The 18,745-nt window shown below is 40.7% G+C and overlaps 1 protein-coding gene across 8 annotated transcripts in view; it reads right to left on the bottom strand.

The window, feature by feature from the left end:
* FRMD4A (FERM domain containing 4A) overlaps positions 1–18,745 on the bottom strand; it is a 350,648-nt gene that overhangs the window by 203,313 nt on the left and 128,590 nt on the right. For 7 of the 8 annotated variants that reach the window (XM_082618234.1, XM_082618233.1, XM_082618232.1 and 4 more), the window contains exon 2: positions 10,704–10,769. In XM_082618234.1, coding sequence (XP_082474360.1) covers positions 10,704–10,769 — 66 coding nt within the window. Of the gene's footprint in view, positions 1–10,703; positions 10,770–16,553; positions 16,575–18,745 lie in introns of those variants that run through there. The other variant, XM_082618237.1, reaches the window with a different exon arrangement.

The raw sequence follows: 18,745 nt of genomic DNA, 5'->3' as shown, positions 1-18,745 counted from the left end.
TGATTCTTATATTCTTTCTAACATATCTGTTAGTTTCCTAGTCTAATTTTATTTTTTACTTCGTTATTGTTCTCTTTTTTTTGTTTCTTTTTTTTTTTTGCTGCCCTCTGTGGCTTGCGGGATCTTGGTTCATGAGCCAGGGGTCAGGCCAAAGCTCCTGCAGTGGGAGCTCTGAGTTCGAACCACTGGACTATCAGAGAACCTCAGACCCCAGGGAATATTCATCAGAGTGAGGTCTCCTGGAGGTCCTCATCTCGGCACCAAGACCTAGCTCTACCCAACAGCCTACAAACTCCAGTGTTGGAAGCCTCAGGCCAAACAACCACTAAGACAGGAACATAACCCCACTCATCAAAAAAAAAAAGGAGACACCAAAAAAATATGTCACAGATGAAGGAGCAACGTAAAATCCTATAAGACCAAATAAATGAAGAGGAAATAGGCAATCTACCTGAAAAAGGATTTAGAGTAATGATAGTAAAGATGATCCAGAATCTCAGAAACAGAATGGAGGCACGGATTGAGAAAATACAAGAAATGTTTAACAAATATCTAGAAGAGCTAAAGAACAAACAAACAGAGATGAACAACAAAATAACTGAAATGAGAAATATACTAGAAGGAATCAATAACAGAATAACGGAGGCAGAAGAACGAATAAGTGAGCTGGAAAACAAAATGGTGGAAATAACTGCCGAGGAGCAGCATAAAGAAAAAAGAATGAAAAGAATTGAAGACAATCTAAGAGACCTCTGGGACAACACTAAATGTACCAACATTCGAATTATAGGGGTCCCAGAAGAAGAAGAGAAAAAGAAAGGGTCTGAGAAAATATTTGAAGAGATTATAGTGGAAAACTTCCCTAACATGGGAAAGGAAATAGTCACCCAAGTCCAGGAAAAACAGAGAGTCCCATACAGGGTAAACCCTAGGAGAAACCCACGAAGACACATATTAATCAAACTAACAAAAATTAAATTAAAACAAAAAATATTAAAAGCAGCAAGAGAAAAACAAAAAATAATGTACAAAGGAATCCCCATAAGGTTATCAGCTGACTTTTCAGCAGAAACTCTGCAGACCAGAAGGGAGCGGCAGGATATACTTAAAGTGATGTAAGAGAAAAACCTACAGCCAACATTACTCTAGCCAGCAAGGATCTCACTCAGATTCGATGGAGAAATCAAAAGCTTTACAGACAAGCAAAAGCTAAGAGAACTCAGCACCACCAAACCAGCTCTACAACAAATGCTAAAGAAACTTCTTTAGGTGGAAAACACAAGAGAAGAAGAAGACCCACAAAAACAAACCAAAAACAATTAAGAAAATGGTAATAGGAACATACATATCAAATAATAACCTTGAATGTAAATGGATTAAATGCCCCAACCAAAAGACACAGACTGCCTGAATGGATACCAAAACAAGACCCATATATATGCTGTCTACAAGAGACCCACTTCAGACTTAGGAACACATAGAGACTGAAAGTGAAGGGATGGAAAAAGATATTCCATGCAAATGGAAATCCAAAGAAAGCTGGAGTAGCAGTACTCATATCAGATAAAATAGACTTTAAAATAAAGACTGTTACAAGAGACAAGGAAGGACACTACATAATGATCAAGGGATCAATCCAAGAAGATATAATAATTATAAATGTTTACACATGCAATGTAGGAGCACCTCAATACATAAGGCAAATGCTAACAACCATGAAAGAGGAAGTCGACAGTAACACAATAATAGTAGGGGAATTTAACACGCTACTTACACCAATGGACAGATCAACCTAACAGAAAATAAATAAGGAAACACAAGCTTTAAATGACACAACAGACCAGATAGTTTTAATTGACATTTATAGAACATTCCACCCAAAAGTGGCAGAATACACTTTCTTCTCAAGTGCACATGGAACATTCTCCACGATAGGTCACATCTTGGGTCACAAATCAAGCTTCAGAAAATTTAAGAAAATTGAAATCGTATCAAGCATCTTTTCTGACCACAATGCTATGAGACTGGAAATCAATTAGAGGAAAAAACCCGTAAAAAACACAAATACATGGAGGCTAAACAGTGTGCTACTAAATAACCAAGAGATCACTGAAGAAATCAAAGAAGAAATAAAACGTACACAGAAACAAATGACAGCAAAAACACGATGACCCCAAAACTATGGGACTCAGCAAAAGCAGTTCTAAGAGGGAAGTTTATAGCAATTCAATCTCACCTCAAGAAACAAGAAATATCTCAAATAAACAATCTAACACTGCACCTAAAGCAACTAGAGAAAGAAGAATAAGGAAAACCCAAAGTCAGTAGAAGGAAAGAAATCATAAAGATCAGAGCAGATATAAATGAAATAGAAATAAAGAAAACCATAGCAAAGATCAATAAAACTAAAAGCTGGTTCTTTGAGAAGATAAACAAAATTGATAAACCCTTAGCCAGACTCATCAAGAAAAAAAGGGAGAGGAGGCAAATCAATACAATTAGAAATGAAAAAGGAGAAATCACAACTGATACTGCAGAAATACAAAGGATTATAAGAGACTACTGCAACAACTATATGTCAATAAAATGGACAACCACGAAGAAATGGAAAAATTCTTGGATACGTACATTTTTCTAAGACTGAACCAGGAAGAATTAGAAAATATAAACAGACCTATCACAGGTAATGAAATTGAAACTGCAATTAAAAATCTTCCAACAAGCAAAAGTCCAGGACCAGATGGCTTCATAGGCGAATACTATCAAACATTTAGAGAAGAGCTAACACCTATCCTTCTCAAACTCTTCCAAAAAACTGCAGAGGGAGAAACACTCCCAAATTCATTCTATGAAGTCACCATCACACTGATACCAAAATCAGAAAAAGATATCACAAAAAAAATTATAGACCAGTATCACTGATGAACATAGATGCAAAAATCCTGAACAAAAAATACTAGCAAACAGAATCCAACAGCACATTAAAAGGATCATACACCATGATCAAGTGGGTTTATCCCAGGGATGCAAGGATTCTTCAATATACGCAAATCAATCAACGTGATACAGCATATTAACAAATTAAGGAATAAAAACCATATGATCATCTCAATAGGTGCAGAAAAAGCTTTTGACAAAATTCAACAATCATTTATGATAAAAACTCTCCAGAAAATGGGCATAGAGGGAAACTACCTCAACATAATAAAGGCCATATATGACAAAGCCACTACAAACATCATACTCAATGGTGAAAAACTGAAAGTATTTCCATGAAGATCAGGAACAAGACAAGGATGTCCACTCTTGCCACTCTTATTCAACATAATTTTGGAAGTCTTAGCCATGGCAATCAGAGAAGAAAAAGAAATAAAGGAACACAAATTGGAAAAGAAGAAGTAAAAATTTCACTGTTTGCAGATGGCATGATACTATACATAGAAAATCCTAAAGATGCTACCAGAAAACTACTAGAACTAAACAATGAATTCGGTAAGGCTGCAGGATATAAAATTAATGCACAGAAATCTCTGGCATTCCTATATACTAACAATGAAAAATCAGAAAGAGAAATTAAGGAAACAATCCCACTTACCATCGCAACAAAAAGAATAAATTACCTAGGAATAAACCTACCAAAGGAGGCGAAAGACTTGTACTCAGAAAACTATAAAACACTGATGAAAGGAATCAAAGATGACATAAACAGATGGAGAAATATACCATGTTCTTGGATTGGAAGAATCAATATTGTGACAATGACTGTACTACCCAAAGCAATCTACAGATTCAATGCAATCCCTATCAAACTACCAGTGGCATTCTTCATAGAATTAGAACAAAAAATTTTACAATTTGTATGGAAACACAGAAGACCCCGAATAGCCAAAGCAATCTTGAGAAAGAAAAATGGAGCTGGAGAAATCAGGCTCCCCAACTTCAAACTGTACTACAAAGCTACAGTAATCAAGACAGTTTGGTACTGGCACAAAAACAGAAATATAGATCAATGGAACAGGATAGAAAGCCCAGAGATAAACCCACGCACATGTGGGCACCTAATTTACGACAAAGGAGGCAAGAACATACAATGGAGAAAAGACGGCCTCTTCAATAAGTGGTGCTGGGAAAACTGGACAGCTACATGTAAAAGAATGAAATTAGAACAGTCCCTAACACCATACGCAAAAATAAACTCAAAATGGATTAAAGACCTAAATGTAAGACCAGACACTATAAAACTCTTAGAGGAAAACATAGGAAAAAAAAATCTTTGACATAAGCCAGAGCAAGATCTTTTTTGACCCACCTCCTAAAGTAATGAAAATAAAAATAAAAATAAACAAATAGGATCTAATGAAACTTAAAAGCTTTTGCACAGCAAAGGAAACCGTAAACAAGACAAAAAGACAACCCTCAGAATGAAAGAAAATATTTGCAAATGAAACAACGGACAAAGGATTAATCTCCAAAATATACATACAGGTCATGGAGCTCAATATCCAAAAAACAAATAATCCAATTAAAAAATAGGTGGCAGAGCTAAATAGACATTTCACCAAAGAAGATATACAGATGGCCAAGAGGCACATGAAAAGATGCTCAACATCACTAATTATTAGAGAAATGCAAATCATAACTACAATGACGTATCACCTCACACCGGTCAGAACGGCCATTATCAAAAAATCTAGAAACAATAAATGCTGGAAAGGGCGTGGTGAAAAGGGAACCCTCCTGCACTGTTGGTGGGAATGTAAATTGATACAGCCACTATGGAGAACAGTATGGAGGTTCCTTAAAAAACTAAAAACAGAACTACCATAGGACCCAGCAATCCCACTACTGGGCATATACCCTGAGAAAACCATAATTCAAAAAAGAGTCATGGGGCTTCCCTGGTGGTGCAGTGGTTGAGAGCCCGTCTGCCGATGCAGGGGACACGGGTTCATGCCCCGGTCCGGGAAGATCCCACATGCCATGGAGCGGCTGGGCCCGTGAGCCATGGCCGCTGGGCCTGTGCGTCCAGAGCCTGTGCTCCACAACGGGAGAGGCCACAACAGTGAGAGGCCCGCGTACTGTAAAAAAAAAAAAAAAAAAAAAAAGAGTCATGTACCACAATGTTCATTGCAGCTCTATTTACAATAGCCAGGACATGGAACCAACCTAAATGTCCATCGACAGATGAATGGATAAAGATGTGGCACATATATACAATGGAATATTACTCGCCATAAAAAGAAACGAAATTGAGTTATTTGTAGTGAGGTGGATGGACCTACAGTCTGTCATACAGAGTGAAGTAAGTCAGAAAGAGAAAAACAAATACTGTATGCTAACGCATATATATGGAATCCTAAAAAGACAAAAATGGTACTGATGAACCTAGTGGCAAGGCAGGAATAAAGACGAAGACACAGCGAATGGACTTGAGGACATGGAGAGGGGAAGTGTAAGCTGGGACGAAGTGAGAGAGTGGCATGGACATATATACACTACCAAATGTAAAATAGATGGCTAGTGGGAAGCAGCTGCCTAGCACAGGGAGATCAGCTCAGTGCTTTGTGACTACCTAGAGGGGTGGGATAGGGAGGGTGGGAGGGAGACACAAGAAGGAAGCGATATGGAGATATATGTATGCATATGGCTGATTCACTTTGTTGTACAACAGAAACTAACACAGTATTGTGAAGCAATTATACTCCAATGAAGATTTAAAAAAAAAAAAAAAGATCGCTGTCCAACAGAAATATCATGGGAGCCCAATAGGAAATTTTAACGTTTTTAGTAGCCACATGAAACAAGGAACAAGAAATAGGTGAGATTAATTTTAATTATGTATTTTCTTTCATCTCACCCCAAATATTATCATTTCAACATGGAATCATCGATATAAAAGTCATTAATAAGATATTTTCCTTTTATTTAAAAAAATACAAAGCTTCAAAATCTGGTGCATATTTTACACTCACAGCCCATCTTAATGGGGACTGGCCACATTTCAAGGGCTCCAATGTATTCTGCAGTGTAGCTTTAAATCTCTCCTGATGTTTCTGTCGCACTGGTTTTCTCAAGATTAGGGACACCACATAACTTAGAACAATAGTCTAGCTACTATCTTTAATTCTCTTGAAATACACTGACTTGTTGAAGTTTGTTCCATTTCCCAGAATCACAGGACACTTTTTTCCTCTATTTTAATGAAGTAGACAGTTATAAACGTGCTACCAGTGGCCACTTAGAGATGGGGTTAGAGAGACAGGGTAATCCTAGGATCTGCCCCACATCACAGCTCCCACTGTGGCAGAGTTGGGGGGATGGAGAGGACTCTGATTTGCTCTATCATCAAAGGGAAGAAGTTCTGTCAACAGAGCACAATACGCACTCATCTAAGGTGCTGGGAAAGGGCTTTAAAAAACAGGTCTGTTTTTCTTGCACTGGTCTTTCTTCCTGGAGGACAGGATCTCATATAGTATCATAAGCCTCAAGAGACCCTAATAAGGAAGGACCACACCTCAGGCATTCCAATCTAGCGAAAATCTATTCTATTTTTAAAAAACCCAAGAGAAAGGGCCCAGAATCTTCCCATTTATGGCTTCCAGCTCTCCACCAACCGACCCTCACTGTCAGGAAATTCTTCTCTACCTTATTGCAATGACTCTCACTAATGCTAAAGCACATTTCTCTTTCTTTGCTTCCAAAATGCTCCCTTAAACATGCATTCAGGTCAGAAAAAAAGTGAAGAAAGTCATTTTAAAGGAATAACTGTATGAAGACCGGACGTGAGAAGTTCAGTTTAATACAAAACATGCATGGCACCCTCTTGTCTGGTTACAGAAGCATCAAGAAGAGGTTGATTGAGAGATGTACATGATGGTGGCCTCTCTCATTTTGATGCAGGCTTTTTCGAGTACACTTCTAATTGGTTGAAACAGTTTTGGGCAACAGAGCAAATGCCATTGTCTCCGGGTTGGATGGGAGTGTGATGCAGCTGAACAAAGTCCAAATGGATGACCAAAGTTGAAGGCTTGACTTGTTACTGAATGACATCCTTGTGTCATAGCATCATTCCAGCTGTCTTTAAGTGCAATTTAAGGACTTAGGGAGTTACATGGTAATGTCATGGGTATCAGGGACCTGCCTGTGGATTTAGGGATAAGCCTTTCGAATATTAAATTCCCATATGTGCACACTTGACCTTTGCTCTTTCCCCTGTACAGGTAATGTGGGATTTACTCAAGGTCAACAGGAATTTGGATGTGCAGATTCCACTAAGTAATCTCAAACGGCTTTATAATAAGCCTTCAATGTTGGGATTATAGCCATTGTGCACTGTAACCCAGAGAAGGGAAAAGCTTCCATTCACAGTGGCCAGGTCTGCACCGGTGCAGGAAATAATCTCTGTGGTTGTCTGGTTACAGTAGGTCCTTATTAGTTATCTATTTTATATATAGTAGTGTGTATATGTCAGTCCCAATTTCCCAATTTATCCCTCCTCACCTCCCTTTCATCCTTGGTAACAATACGTTTGTTTTCTACATCTGTAACTCTATTTCTGTTTTGTAGATAAGTTCATTTGTACCATTTTTTTAGATTCCACATATAAGCAATGTCATATATTTGTCTTTCTCTGTCTGACTTACTTCACTCAGTGTGACAATCTCTGGGTCCATCCATGTCGCTGCAAATGGCATTATTTTGTTCTTTTTTATGGTCGAGTAGTATTCCATTGTATATATGCACCACATCTCTTTTTTATCCATACCTCCATCGATAGACATTTAGGTTGCTTCCATGTTTTCTTTTCTTTTTTTTTGGTTCTCTGCAGAGCAATTGGTTCTATGGTCCTTTGGGGAGGTCATTCCACAGTATCTTAGGATTTGCCCATTCTTTCATTCCACAAGGATTTACTTAGTGACCTATGTGCCAGGCCCTGGGCTGGGTGCTGGGGACACACAGTGATCATGACACAGACCCAGCCCTCAAATTGTTGGTGGCTCTGGGAAACGCTGACAAGTAAACAGGCGATGGCAGTGAGTTGTGATGAGTTGTGACAGTAAGAGGGAAATCTCAGGGGGAAGGGTGACAGCTAATGTCACTGAGCAGGACCCTAGAGGCCTTCCCGGGACAGACACCCCATGTCCTCCGCCTGCCTCTTGTTTATAGAAGAACTTTAGCCTCCTAGGCCTTCCCCAAGTTCCAAAGAGCAAATTTAATCAGAGAAGTGAGAAAATGCAAAAACAAAGGAAAACAGTCAAGCCAGAGAAGATAATAATGGTTTAGCCATTAAACAAAATCAAGGACTCAAGGGCCATAGATAATATTCTGAACCATATCCTTTGAGCTGTTTTGGAGGTACTAAGCCCCACACCAGGTGGAAGAAGTTAAGTGTACACTGACCACAGGCATACAGACCCCAGAGTGGTTGGAACCAGAAGGTTGATGATGTTGACTCCCGATTACCTCTCCACCAACCAATCAGAAGAATGTCCATGAGCTGATCACACACCCCGCAACCCTCTTCCTCACCCTGTCTTTAAAAACTGTTCCCTGAAAGCCATTGGGAGTTCAGGCCTTTTGAATATTAGCTGCCCAAACTCCTTGCTTGGTGCCTGCAATAAATGCCACACTTCCCTTCACCAAAACTTGGTACCAGCAGTCGGCTTTACTGCATGCAGGAGAGTAGACCCAACTCTGGTTTGGTAACAGTAAGACCCAGACCTGGGAGGGGAAGGGGGGCCAGGGAAAGCCTTGTGGGGGAAAGTGTCTTCTAAGCTGTGAACTGAAAGTTTAACAGAAACCATCCAGGGACAGAGGTGAGGGTATGGGAAGGAGTGTTCTAGGAAGAGGGAATAACATTTGAAGCATGTTCTAAAAAGGGATGGGAAGAGTATGAACTTCTCTTGTTTAGCCTAATTCAACATTTTCTTGATGGTGAAGGGTTGAGGATGACCTTTCCAAAACTGCTGCACATCAGTCATTACGTCTCTTTTCTGTGACTCGAGTCCACTTCAGATGCCCCCAATCATACCTTCCCAGGGCAGGCTGGCCAACGGATTGTCATTTCACTGCCACTTCAGGTCTTATTTCCTGTTTAAGAGGGCGGCCGCTTTCTAAGCCTTTAAGAGTTGGTATAAAAAAAGCATCCAAAACACACCAGACCACTCACCTCTAAGCATCTGAAGATGATTCTTAACAATTTAAAGCTCCAAATGCTTTGTTAGTTAGTGACGCTGCTAGTTGAAGAGCTCTTGCTCACTGTGCAGTCCTGTCCACTGCCCCACCCTCCAAATCCAAGCGGAAGTTTTAACTCTTAATACGAATGTGATCCTCTGAATCTAATCTAACAAGGACGTAATCCAAAATGTGAAAGAACCCTACACAGGTAGATAAATTAACCACAGCATTTACTTGTAATAGTGGAAAAATTGTAAAGAAACCTTCAATGGACCCAAATGGGTAAATGATTTGATACTAATGGAATATTCATTTCTGGAATTTATGCAGCTATTAACAAAGAAGACAACTTACAGTAACTTGGAAAAGGCTAATGAAAGACATTAAGTGAAACAAAGAAAATACAGAGAATTAGTCACACATTATGATTACAACCATGTAAGAAATACAAAGATGAAAAAAGCTGGAAAGAAATCTGCTAAAGTGAAAATACTGGTCACACTAGTATGTCATGGTTTTGAGCTTCTTCCCACGGTTTCTCTCTTTCCTACACTGCATTTGTAACACCTTTATTATTGAATTCTTATTAAAAGTATTCACTCTTTACGTTAGCAGTTTGAACATTTTCAAATCCCAGCAGCAAGTACAAGTAAGAGATCTGAGTGTCTGGGCGTCATTTCAACCTCCTGATGTACTGTAGCTTCTTCAGGGCAAAATATGAGGGAGGACAAGGAGCCCTGCCCTGAGAATTTTATAGACATTGGAGAATATCAAGCAAACAGAGCTAGAAAAGCTGGAAGCAAGCAACAGATTTAGAATTAAGTTCTTTAAATCAAGTTTGGAAACTTCATTCTATAGGGCTTTGAGGAAAACAACGATACATATTTTTTGAAGCTGGACAAAACCAGGGTCTATGATTCGAATTCCTGCTCTGACTTCTCTGCCACTGATATGTTCTTAGTTTGGGGATAAATGCATTGATTTCCTGTGTGTCAACTGACATATAGATGGTCAACAGCGATGGCAGTGATGACCTATGGGAGGGGATCGGGGGTTACTGAGCCCTTAGAGGGAACACAGAGCCAAGAGATTATTTTTCTTTCTTCACATCTATGAAGGCGTAACTTGAAAACAACGAACTGTTTTCTGTCCACTCTGAGCCAGGAAGATGACAAAATCAGTCTTAATTGTAGCAAGAGTTCTCTAGGTTATATTATAGTTAACTCCTTCCATGTAGAAAGATTAGTTAATGGCAGTTGTGGAATTTCCTTTTCTAGAGATTTGTAACAATAGGTTAGATCTACATCTGGCCTCGAATGCCTTAGGCGTGGTGCACAAAGAAACAGAATGAACAGAAATAGCACTCACACACACACACAAATAGCACCGTGTGCCCCGGTCCTTACTCGTAGATTTTAATAGAGGTTTTAAAACAGTTTATATTCTCACCCACCCTTCAGCTGAATCAAAGTCTGAACTATATCAGTCACAGAAGAGACTTAGAAAGTTGGCCAAAAGTCATTTACCTGTACTAGGAGTTCCAGCTTCCGGTCATCAAGAAGATGTACTTGACATCGACGGCCTTCCGTCATCTAAGAAAAAAGACAAATGATGGTCACCAAGAGTCTAGCGGCCTTTCACAGGTTAGAGGGTCCCCAACGCTGATGTCACCAGGCACGTGCCTCTGGGCAGAATTCCCCCTGGGAGTTGGAGCCATATGAGGCCAAGATGCGGCAGGACTGGGTCATTCATTCTTTCAACAATATTTATTGAGCATTTTCTGTGTGCCAAGCACTATTCTGAGAGCTGGGTGTAGAGCAGCACACAAGACTAGGTCCCTGCCCTCATGGAGCTTACATTCTAACAGGGGAGATGTAAAACAAATTAGCAAACGCATATATAACATAATATCAGGTGGTGATGTGTTCTTCAGTCTTGAGTCATTCTTCCATTCAAGAATTTTATCACCGTGCATTAGGGACACAGTTCAGTACCTGGTCTCTGCACCTCTCGACTTATCCCCCGAGCTGATCAAAGGGGGCAGGCGACCACCCCGCTGGCAACTGCATTTGATTTCTGTGTTAATCATCCCTTCTCCTCATTTATGACTCTACCCCGTACAGAGCTTTCACTTATGTTCCAGGAACCCTGGAGATAAGTGCTCACAGCTGAACTTGACCCCTGACCCTTGTGCCTTTCACCACGAACATATCTGTGTAATAGAAAGAGCATCTTGGCAGGAACTGGAAGACCCAAGTCAAATCTTAGTCCTGCTGATTATTGGCTGCAGGACTTTGGACAAGCCTCTGTTCATCTCTGCACCCCAATCTCAGATACAAAAGCGAGTGGGCAAGCCCAATGGGGGTGCTGGTGAATGTTTAACAGTTGGCTTTCTGGAAGGCGAGAGTTTTACTTTGTAGCATTTGCTGGAGCCCTGGCATCACCCTCAAAGGAAATCCTCTGAAGAGCAAGCCTTCTGGTAGATGTCACAGCTGGCCACCACTCTAACCAAAAAGTGTCTTGCCGCTCCAAGTATCTTCACCATTTCTGATTCCAAGCTAGTGTCAGGACAACACTGAGCGTTTCTAACAGACAGATAGAACACATACCACCTGCAGACAGAATGCCGCTGGGAGAGGGCACGCCCCTTCCCCATACCTTCCCTATGCATCTCTTCTACCTGGCTGTTCCTGAGTTTTGTCCTTTTCTAATAAACCAGTAATCTAGTAAGTTAAAAACAAAACAAAACAAAAACCAATACACACTACCTCAAGAGTGTAGATGCTAGCAAAGGACAGTAAAATAATTAGGAAGCGGATTGATTTATGTAGTTATTATCGTATTTATTACCCTTGTCTTTAATATAATTTATTTAACTGTAAGTTTATATAATTTAGTGTTAATAATGCCTATGTTTTACAAGTGGAGCACAAAATTCCTGAAAATATAACAACTGGTGCTCATGAGCTGCCCCAGTACAGCTGCCAGGACCAGAAGACCCAAGGACTCCTTTCGGTCCCTGGATTTTTATATGACTGTAGCCCCCACTGAAGCCACCTTCTTCTTCCCCAGCTACCAGCCGCTTCATGCAGATCCAAAGGAAGGATGCACGTGGGCTCATTCCGGCCCTGCCTCTCTACATGGGCATCAGAGTCCCTTTTCCTGGAAGCGCCTTCTCCAGGAAACACGCAGAAGGTGGCCTCTTCTCTTCTCGCCCAACCCGGCTCATTCCCTGATCATCGGCACGTGCAAAGCTGCTGTGTACTCCTACGAGAGAATTCTTTCTCCTTCCCCTGAAGAAGGCAGCGAAGTCATATTATTATTCATGCTTCCATCAAGTCATATTATCACTCACAGTGATTCATAAGAATATAATTCAGCCGTAAAAAAGAGGAAATCTTGCTATTGGTGACAACATGGATGGACTTGGAGGGCATTATGCTACGTGAAATAAGTCAGACAGCAGAAGACAAATATTGTATGATCTCACTTACATGTGGAATCTAAAACAAACGAACAAACAAAACCAAAAAACCATGGGCCCCTAGATACAGAGAACACACTGGCGGTTGCCAAAGACAGGGGATGGACATGGGGGGGGGTGTGAATTGGGGAAGGCGGTAAGAAGTACAAGCTTCCAGTTAAAATAAATAAGACTTGGGAATGTACTGTACAGCATGCTAACTATAATGAATAATACTGTGTCGTATATTTGAGAGTTGCTAAGACAGCAGATATTAAAAGTTCTCATCACAAGAAAATATTTTGTTACATATACGGGGACAGATGTTAGCTATACTCACTGTGGTAATCACTTCACAATATATACAGATATCGAATCATTATGTTGCATGCCTTAATATAATCTTATAAGTCAACTATATCTCAATTTAAAAAAAGAAAACAACTTTTACAAAATAAATAGAAAACTTTGCCGGAAAAAATAATCCATTGGCTTCATCTCAATCATTCACCCCTCCAAGTTCAAAGGAAACTACTATAATTTTAAATTACACTAAAATATATGCTTCCATACCAAAATGTATAATTATTCTTTTAGCAAAAAAGTGCACCCAGGGCTTCCCTGGTGGTGCAGTGGTTAAGAATCCGTCTGCCAATGCAGGGTACACGGGTTCGAGCCCTGGTCCAGGAAAATCCCACATGCCGCGGAGCAACTAAGCCCATGCACCACAACTACTAAGCCTGTGCTCTAGAGCCCGCGAGCCACAACTACTACAGCCCTCGTGCCACAACTATTGAAGCCCGAGCATCTAGAGCCCGTGCTTTGCAACAAGAGAAGCCCCCGCAATGAGAAGCCCGTGCACCGCAACGAGTAGCCCCCGCTCACCGCAACTAGAGAAGGCCCACGCGCAGCAACGAAGACCCAATGCAGCCAAAAAAAAAAAAAGAAGAAGAAAAGTGTACCCAAAATGTTCAAGTTTCAATAGGGCAGCTGACAGCAACTGCACAAGTACTTTGGATAACATTTTAGATATTCAGCACTTAAGTTCTCATTAGGAAGAACTCAAGATCAACAGAGAGGGAGTTCTAGAGAGGAGAGTGCTACAACCATCTGGTGTATTATTTTGGAATTCCTTCAAAAACATTTATTAACAATTTGAGAAAATTCTCTGAAGGGTGGGGACAATTTTAAGGAAGTTTTAGAAAGCAATTCTGCTTGTCCTGTGCATATTTAAAGCACAAAGTTTTGAACTTCCTTTTACTGTAAAAGGTTAAGGGTATAAACACGTTCTTGAGTTACTTATTCACGTTCTAATAAGCTGTATAAAAACCAAGGAAAATTGGTATCCAAGTCATTATTGTGTCAAATAAAGTTCTAATCACAGTCATAAAGAAGAGGTAGCCTATCATTTTCTCAAAATATTTCCAAGCATGCAAAGTGTGACATGACCCCGAGTTCATACCCATACCTAAAAGTGTATTGTGAGATTCTCATTTTCATCTGAAACATACAGTTCCCATTCCCTTAATCTCACCTTATCTGCTCAGCAGTTTAAAGAAGTAGCTATGCATCCAGATGTTAAGATCTACCCAAGGAGCTTCCAACTTCATTCTTCTCTCCAACAAAATCTCATTACTAAGCCCTGAGGAATTTATAAGCACACTCCCTATTCTAATAGGAAATTTACAAGCTGCCTCCCTTTTGGAAGGCAAACTGTCCCCAAGAAAAGTCAGCACAGAGAAGTGAGTCTAAACCGAAACTCAACTTTGAATCATCACGTCTTTGAAAGCACAACTTTCTTTTGACAGCACAGCTGTGGCTTTTTTTTCTCAAAAGGGAGACCTGTCTATTGTTCTACACAGATGGGAGATCGGAGCAGCCTGTTCTCGTCATCAGATCAGAAGAAGTTTGCCATCCTGGGTGTGTACAGAGAAAGAGTGGCTGGACATCTGTAGCTTTGTCTGGCTTCCTGGGCATAGTGAAATTTTCTTTTGAATACTAACAATTGTAAACAAATACTGCTTTCCTTGTTCTTGTTTTCAGCTGCTCAGGCACAACTGGAGGGCTGGCATCACCCTCAAAGGAAATGCTTTTGGAGAACAAGGCTTCTTGCAGATGTCAGCTGGCTACCGCTCCAGCCATAAATCGACTTGTTACGGTACAATTCCATACCAAGCAGAAGCCTGCCAAGTGCACTGTGACCCCAAAGGATACACAGAAAAGTGTTATTTTGAAAGTGAGGTGTCCACCCCATTCATCCAACTTTGCTGTTAAGACACACACCGAATCACGAAAACTACATTTAAACAAGGAAATGCATTTGTAACACGAGCTTAAGTGAACACAGTAGAATATGAGACGTGTACTGTAAAGGCAGCCAATAAAATTGTCGTGAACATGTACAGGAATGAAGAGGCAAAAATAAGACAGTTGATGTGCTAGGTTAATAGGCTTATGGGTGGTCCCCTATCCCCACCCCTACCCAAATATGACTTCACATCTTTTTTCTTTTTCAGTTAAAAAATGTAAAGAAGAAACTTAATCTAGAAAACTGAAGGACACTTTGAGGTCAGCCATGGGAAACGGAGCTCGAGAAACTTCCTTCTCAGAAAATTCTTCTTAGATTGCCTATATTTTAACATATCAAATCAAACTCATTAATTTACAAATGAGAATTATGATCGTCACAGATGTTAGAAATCTCAAGGCCAAAAGTCTCACACCTTCTCTCCCTGCAGGAGGAATTCACGGGAGACCGACTGAGACCAGAAAGGGTCCAGGGAGCACAGGATCTGAAAGGCAGGGACTATAAATACCTGTGTTTGAGGGCCTCTCTACCAGAGCCTAACATATTCCTGATGGCGGAAGGGGGCTCTGTCCAAATATGACAGAGGAGTCCCCTCTGCAGGGCATCACCGAGAAACAAATAACTACCTAACTAGCAATGACCAACTCCCCCAAAGGGCGATTCTGAAGAGCTTTACATGGAGGGGTACAGGGTCCAGCATGTGAAAATATGTTTTATTAGGAATGTTTTCTCTTCAAATTCAAAACTAAGTAAACCCCATTTCAATATGCTTCTTGTTATCACCTTTTTCTCTACACATCACCCCCTCCTCTCTCTCTCTCTTTGAGTCACTTCTTGGATGTCCGCTCTCCCCTTTTCCTTGCCCCTTGTGAAATGTGTTATCTACTATGGTATGTACACGCAGAGGAAGTACTCTGAAGAAATAACCCTAGTTCTCCTGTTCATAATATTTTCAGAGAAAACTAATGCAATTGTGCAAATGACAACAGGGTAACAGATAATAAACTTAGAAAAACATACAATTTCAAAAAATAAAAACGAAAGTACATTCAATGAACACATGTCACCATCATATTTCCTGAGAGTAATTTATACTGGAACTGTTATCACTAAGACACTGGGGGCTGGGGTGAGGGGAGGGAGGGAAGGAGAGCCAGGTTCCTAGTTACCACGTGCCTACTTGTTTACAGCTCTGCCCAAGTTACCAAGTTGTGACTCAGATTCATTTTAGAGACAATACTTCATGGGACAATAAAATAAGAAATAGTAAAGACTCATCGGAATTGCACAAAACAAAGACTTCACATTTCCAAAACACACTTTGGAGAGCTGGCAGTGATCCCCCAAACAACCCGAAATCCGACCCTTTAAGACGTTATCATCAAAGAGAAAATGCCGATTTTTGAAGCGTCCAAGCCAAGGCCCAGACCTAGAGACGTAAGTCCTAGAGCACGTCCTGTGAGCGCGGTCCAGGAAGCCATGGAGCACCCCGAGGATGCCAGAAGTAAGACAGCAGCACCTCACAACCCGCCCTCTGACCCAGGCCATTCTGTGGCCTGGAAGGAAATTCCAGAGACATGACTACACGTTCCCAGGGAAACTCACTGCTGGGGCTTCTGCTGCTTGGGTCACCTCGATGTGTCACATCCCTCTCTCCACTTCAGTTTCCTCTGCAGATAAGTGAGGACCCAAGGACTCATGTAAGTGCCAGCAAGTCACAGGATACCAGAATCGCACTAATTATGAAGCTGTCACATCCAGGAGACGAATAAATGCAACACATTCACGGTGGCCTCAAGAAAGTCGACCCCACAGTAAATGACTACACAGATAGAAAGGATTTCGGGCAAATTAAAAGTTGTTAAAAATATTCATCCATCTGCTGCCCACACCTAACCTGTACCATGGACACACCAGATACAATAGAATAAGTTATTATAATGTATATTTCATACATTATAATAAAAGTGCATGAGGGTCAAGAGGGAGGGGATATGAGGATATATGTATATGTATAGCTGATTCACTTTGTTATACAGCGGAAACTAACACACCATTGTAAAGCAATTATACTCCAATAAAGATGTTAAAAAAAAAAAAGAGTGCATGAGGGGCCTCTGCCTATAACCTTTAAAAAAAGTTAAAGGTATATTGTCCATTTTTACTATGATTTTTCCCTCTGTCTGATTTATCTCAAGCTTATTACCTTTTTTTGTCTCTAAGTGACATCATATTAAAATAAAGATGCTAATGGAAAGAAAGGACATACCAAGTATTAGACAGAGAAGTCTGATTCAGAGAGAATGACTTGGTCCCAGTTTTGCTCCATGACCTCTGGCAAGTTATTTCACCTCTGCCTTTATCATGAGCCTCCTGGGTTCAGAAGAAGGACACACACAGGCATGTCCTTGAGGTTCTTGCCTGCTGAATCCAGTCAGAACTGATAAAACCCAGATGAAAGTGATTAAATGCGTGGCCCTATTATAAACAAATTTACATGGCAATGCAATGTAATATAAGAACTGAAGGGACTTCCCTGGTGGCGCAGTGGATAAGACTCCATGCTCCCAATGCAGGGGGCCGGGGTTCGATCCCAGGTTAGGGAACTAGATCCCACATGCATGCCACAACTAAGAGTTCACATGCCACAACTAAGGAGCCCGTGAGCCACAACTAAGGAGCCTGCCTGCTGCAAATGAGACCTGGCACAAGCAAATAAATAAATAAATGAATAAATATTAAAAAAAAAAAAGAACGGAAACAGCCTTGCATTCTTCAAAGCTAGACCCGCTGCAAGTGTGCACTTGATGAGGTCATGAGTGCGGCCAGTGTTTCACTGGAGGATCTTTGGAAAGCAGACTGTGGTGGCTGCTGCCCGGGTCTCTCTGCCTCCAGCGAAAGGAAACTGGGTGTTCTCTGGTGACACAAGAAGAGGAGTCGTGGTGTTGTGTGGGTACTAAGGGCTTGGGGACAGCGGAGGGCTGCGTGGGCAGGTGTGTCACAGGGAAGATCAAATCTGACTCCATATTGGATCTGTCTCTTTTTCTTTAACCTTTGTATCCTATTGCTTTTCCTGCAAGTTAATCACTGAAGGAATGTTGCCTACAGCCTGCAATGCACAGGATACCCCATTCTCAAGGCTCTGACCTTTAAAGGTATAACTTTTCCATTCATAAGAGATAAAAAGTTACAGAACAGAAAATAACATTTGTCTTTTTTTTCCAAATCCATTAATTGCATTATTTTTTGAATTTTATTTTATTTTTTTATATAGCAGGTTCTTATTAGTTATCTATTTTATATATATTAGTGTATACATGTCAATCCCAATCTCCCAGTTCATCCCACCACCCCCCTGTCTCCCCCACCCCGCTTTCCCCCCTTGGTGTCCATATGTTTGTTCTCTACATCTGTGTCTCTATTTCTGCCCTGCAAACCGGTTCATCTGTACCATTTTTCTAGGTTCCACATATATGTGTTAATATACGATACTTGTTTTTCTCTTTCTGACTTACTTCACTCTGTATGACAGTCTCTAGATCCATCCACGTCTCTACAAGTGACCCAATTTCGTTCCTTTTTATGGCTGAGTAATATTCCATTGTATATATGTACCACATCTTCTTTAGCCATTTGTCTGTCGATGGGCATTTAGGTTGCTTCCATGCCCTGGCTATTGTAAATAGTGCTGCTGTGAACATTGGGGTGCATGTGTCTTTTTGAATTATGGTTTTCTCTGGGTATATGCCCAGGAGTGGGACTGCCGGGTCATAATAACATTTGTCTTGTTGGAGGTT

This window comes from Mesoplodon mirus (genome assembly GCF_964341445.2).
Source record: "Mesoplodon mirus genome assembly, chromosome: 4".
Classification (NCBI taxonomy): Eukaryota; Metazoa; Chordata; class Mammalia; order Artiodactyla; family Ziphiidae; genus Mesoplodon; species Mesoplodon mirus.
This window is presented reverse-complemented; position numbering and strand designations above follow the sequence as displayed.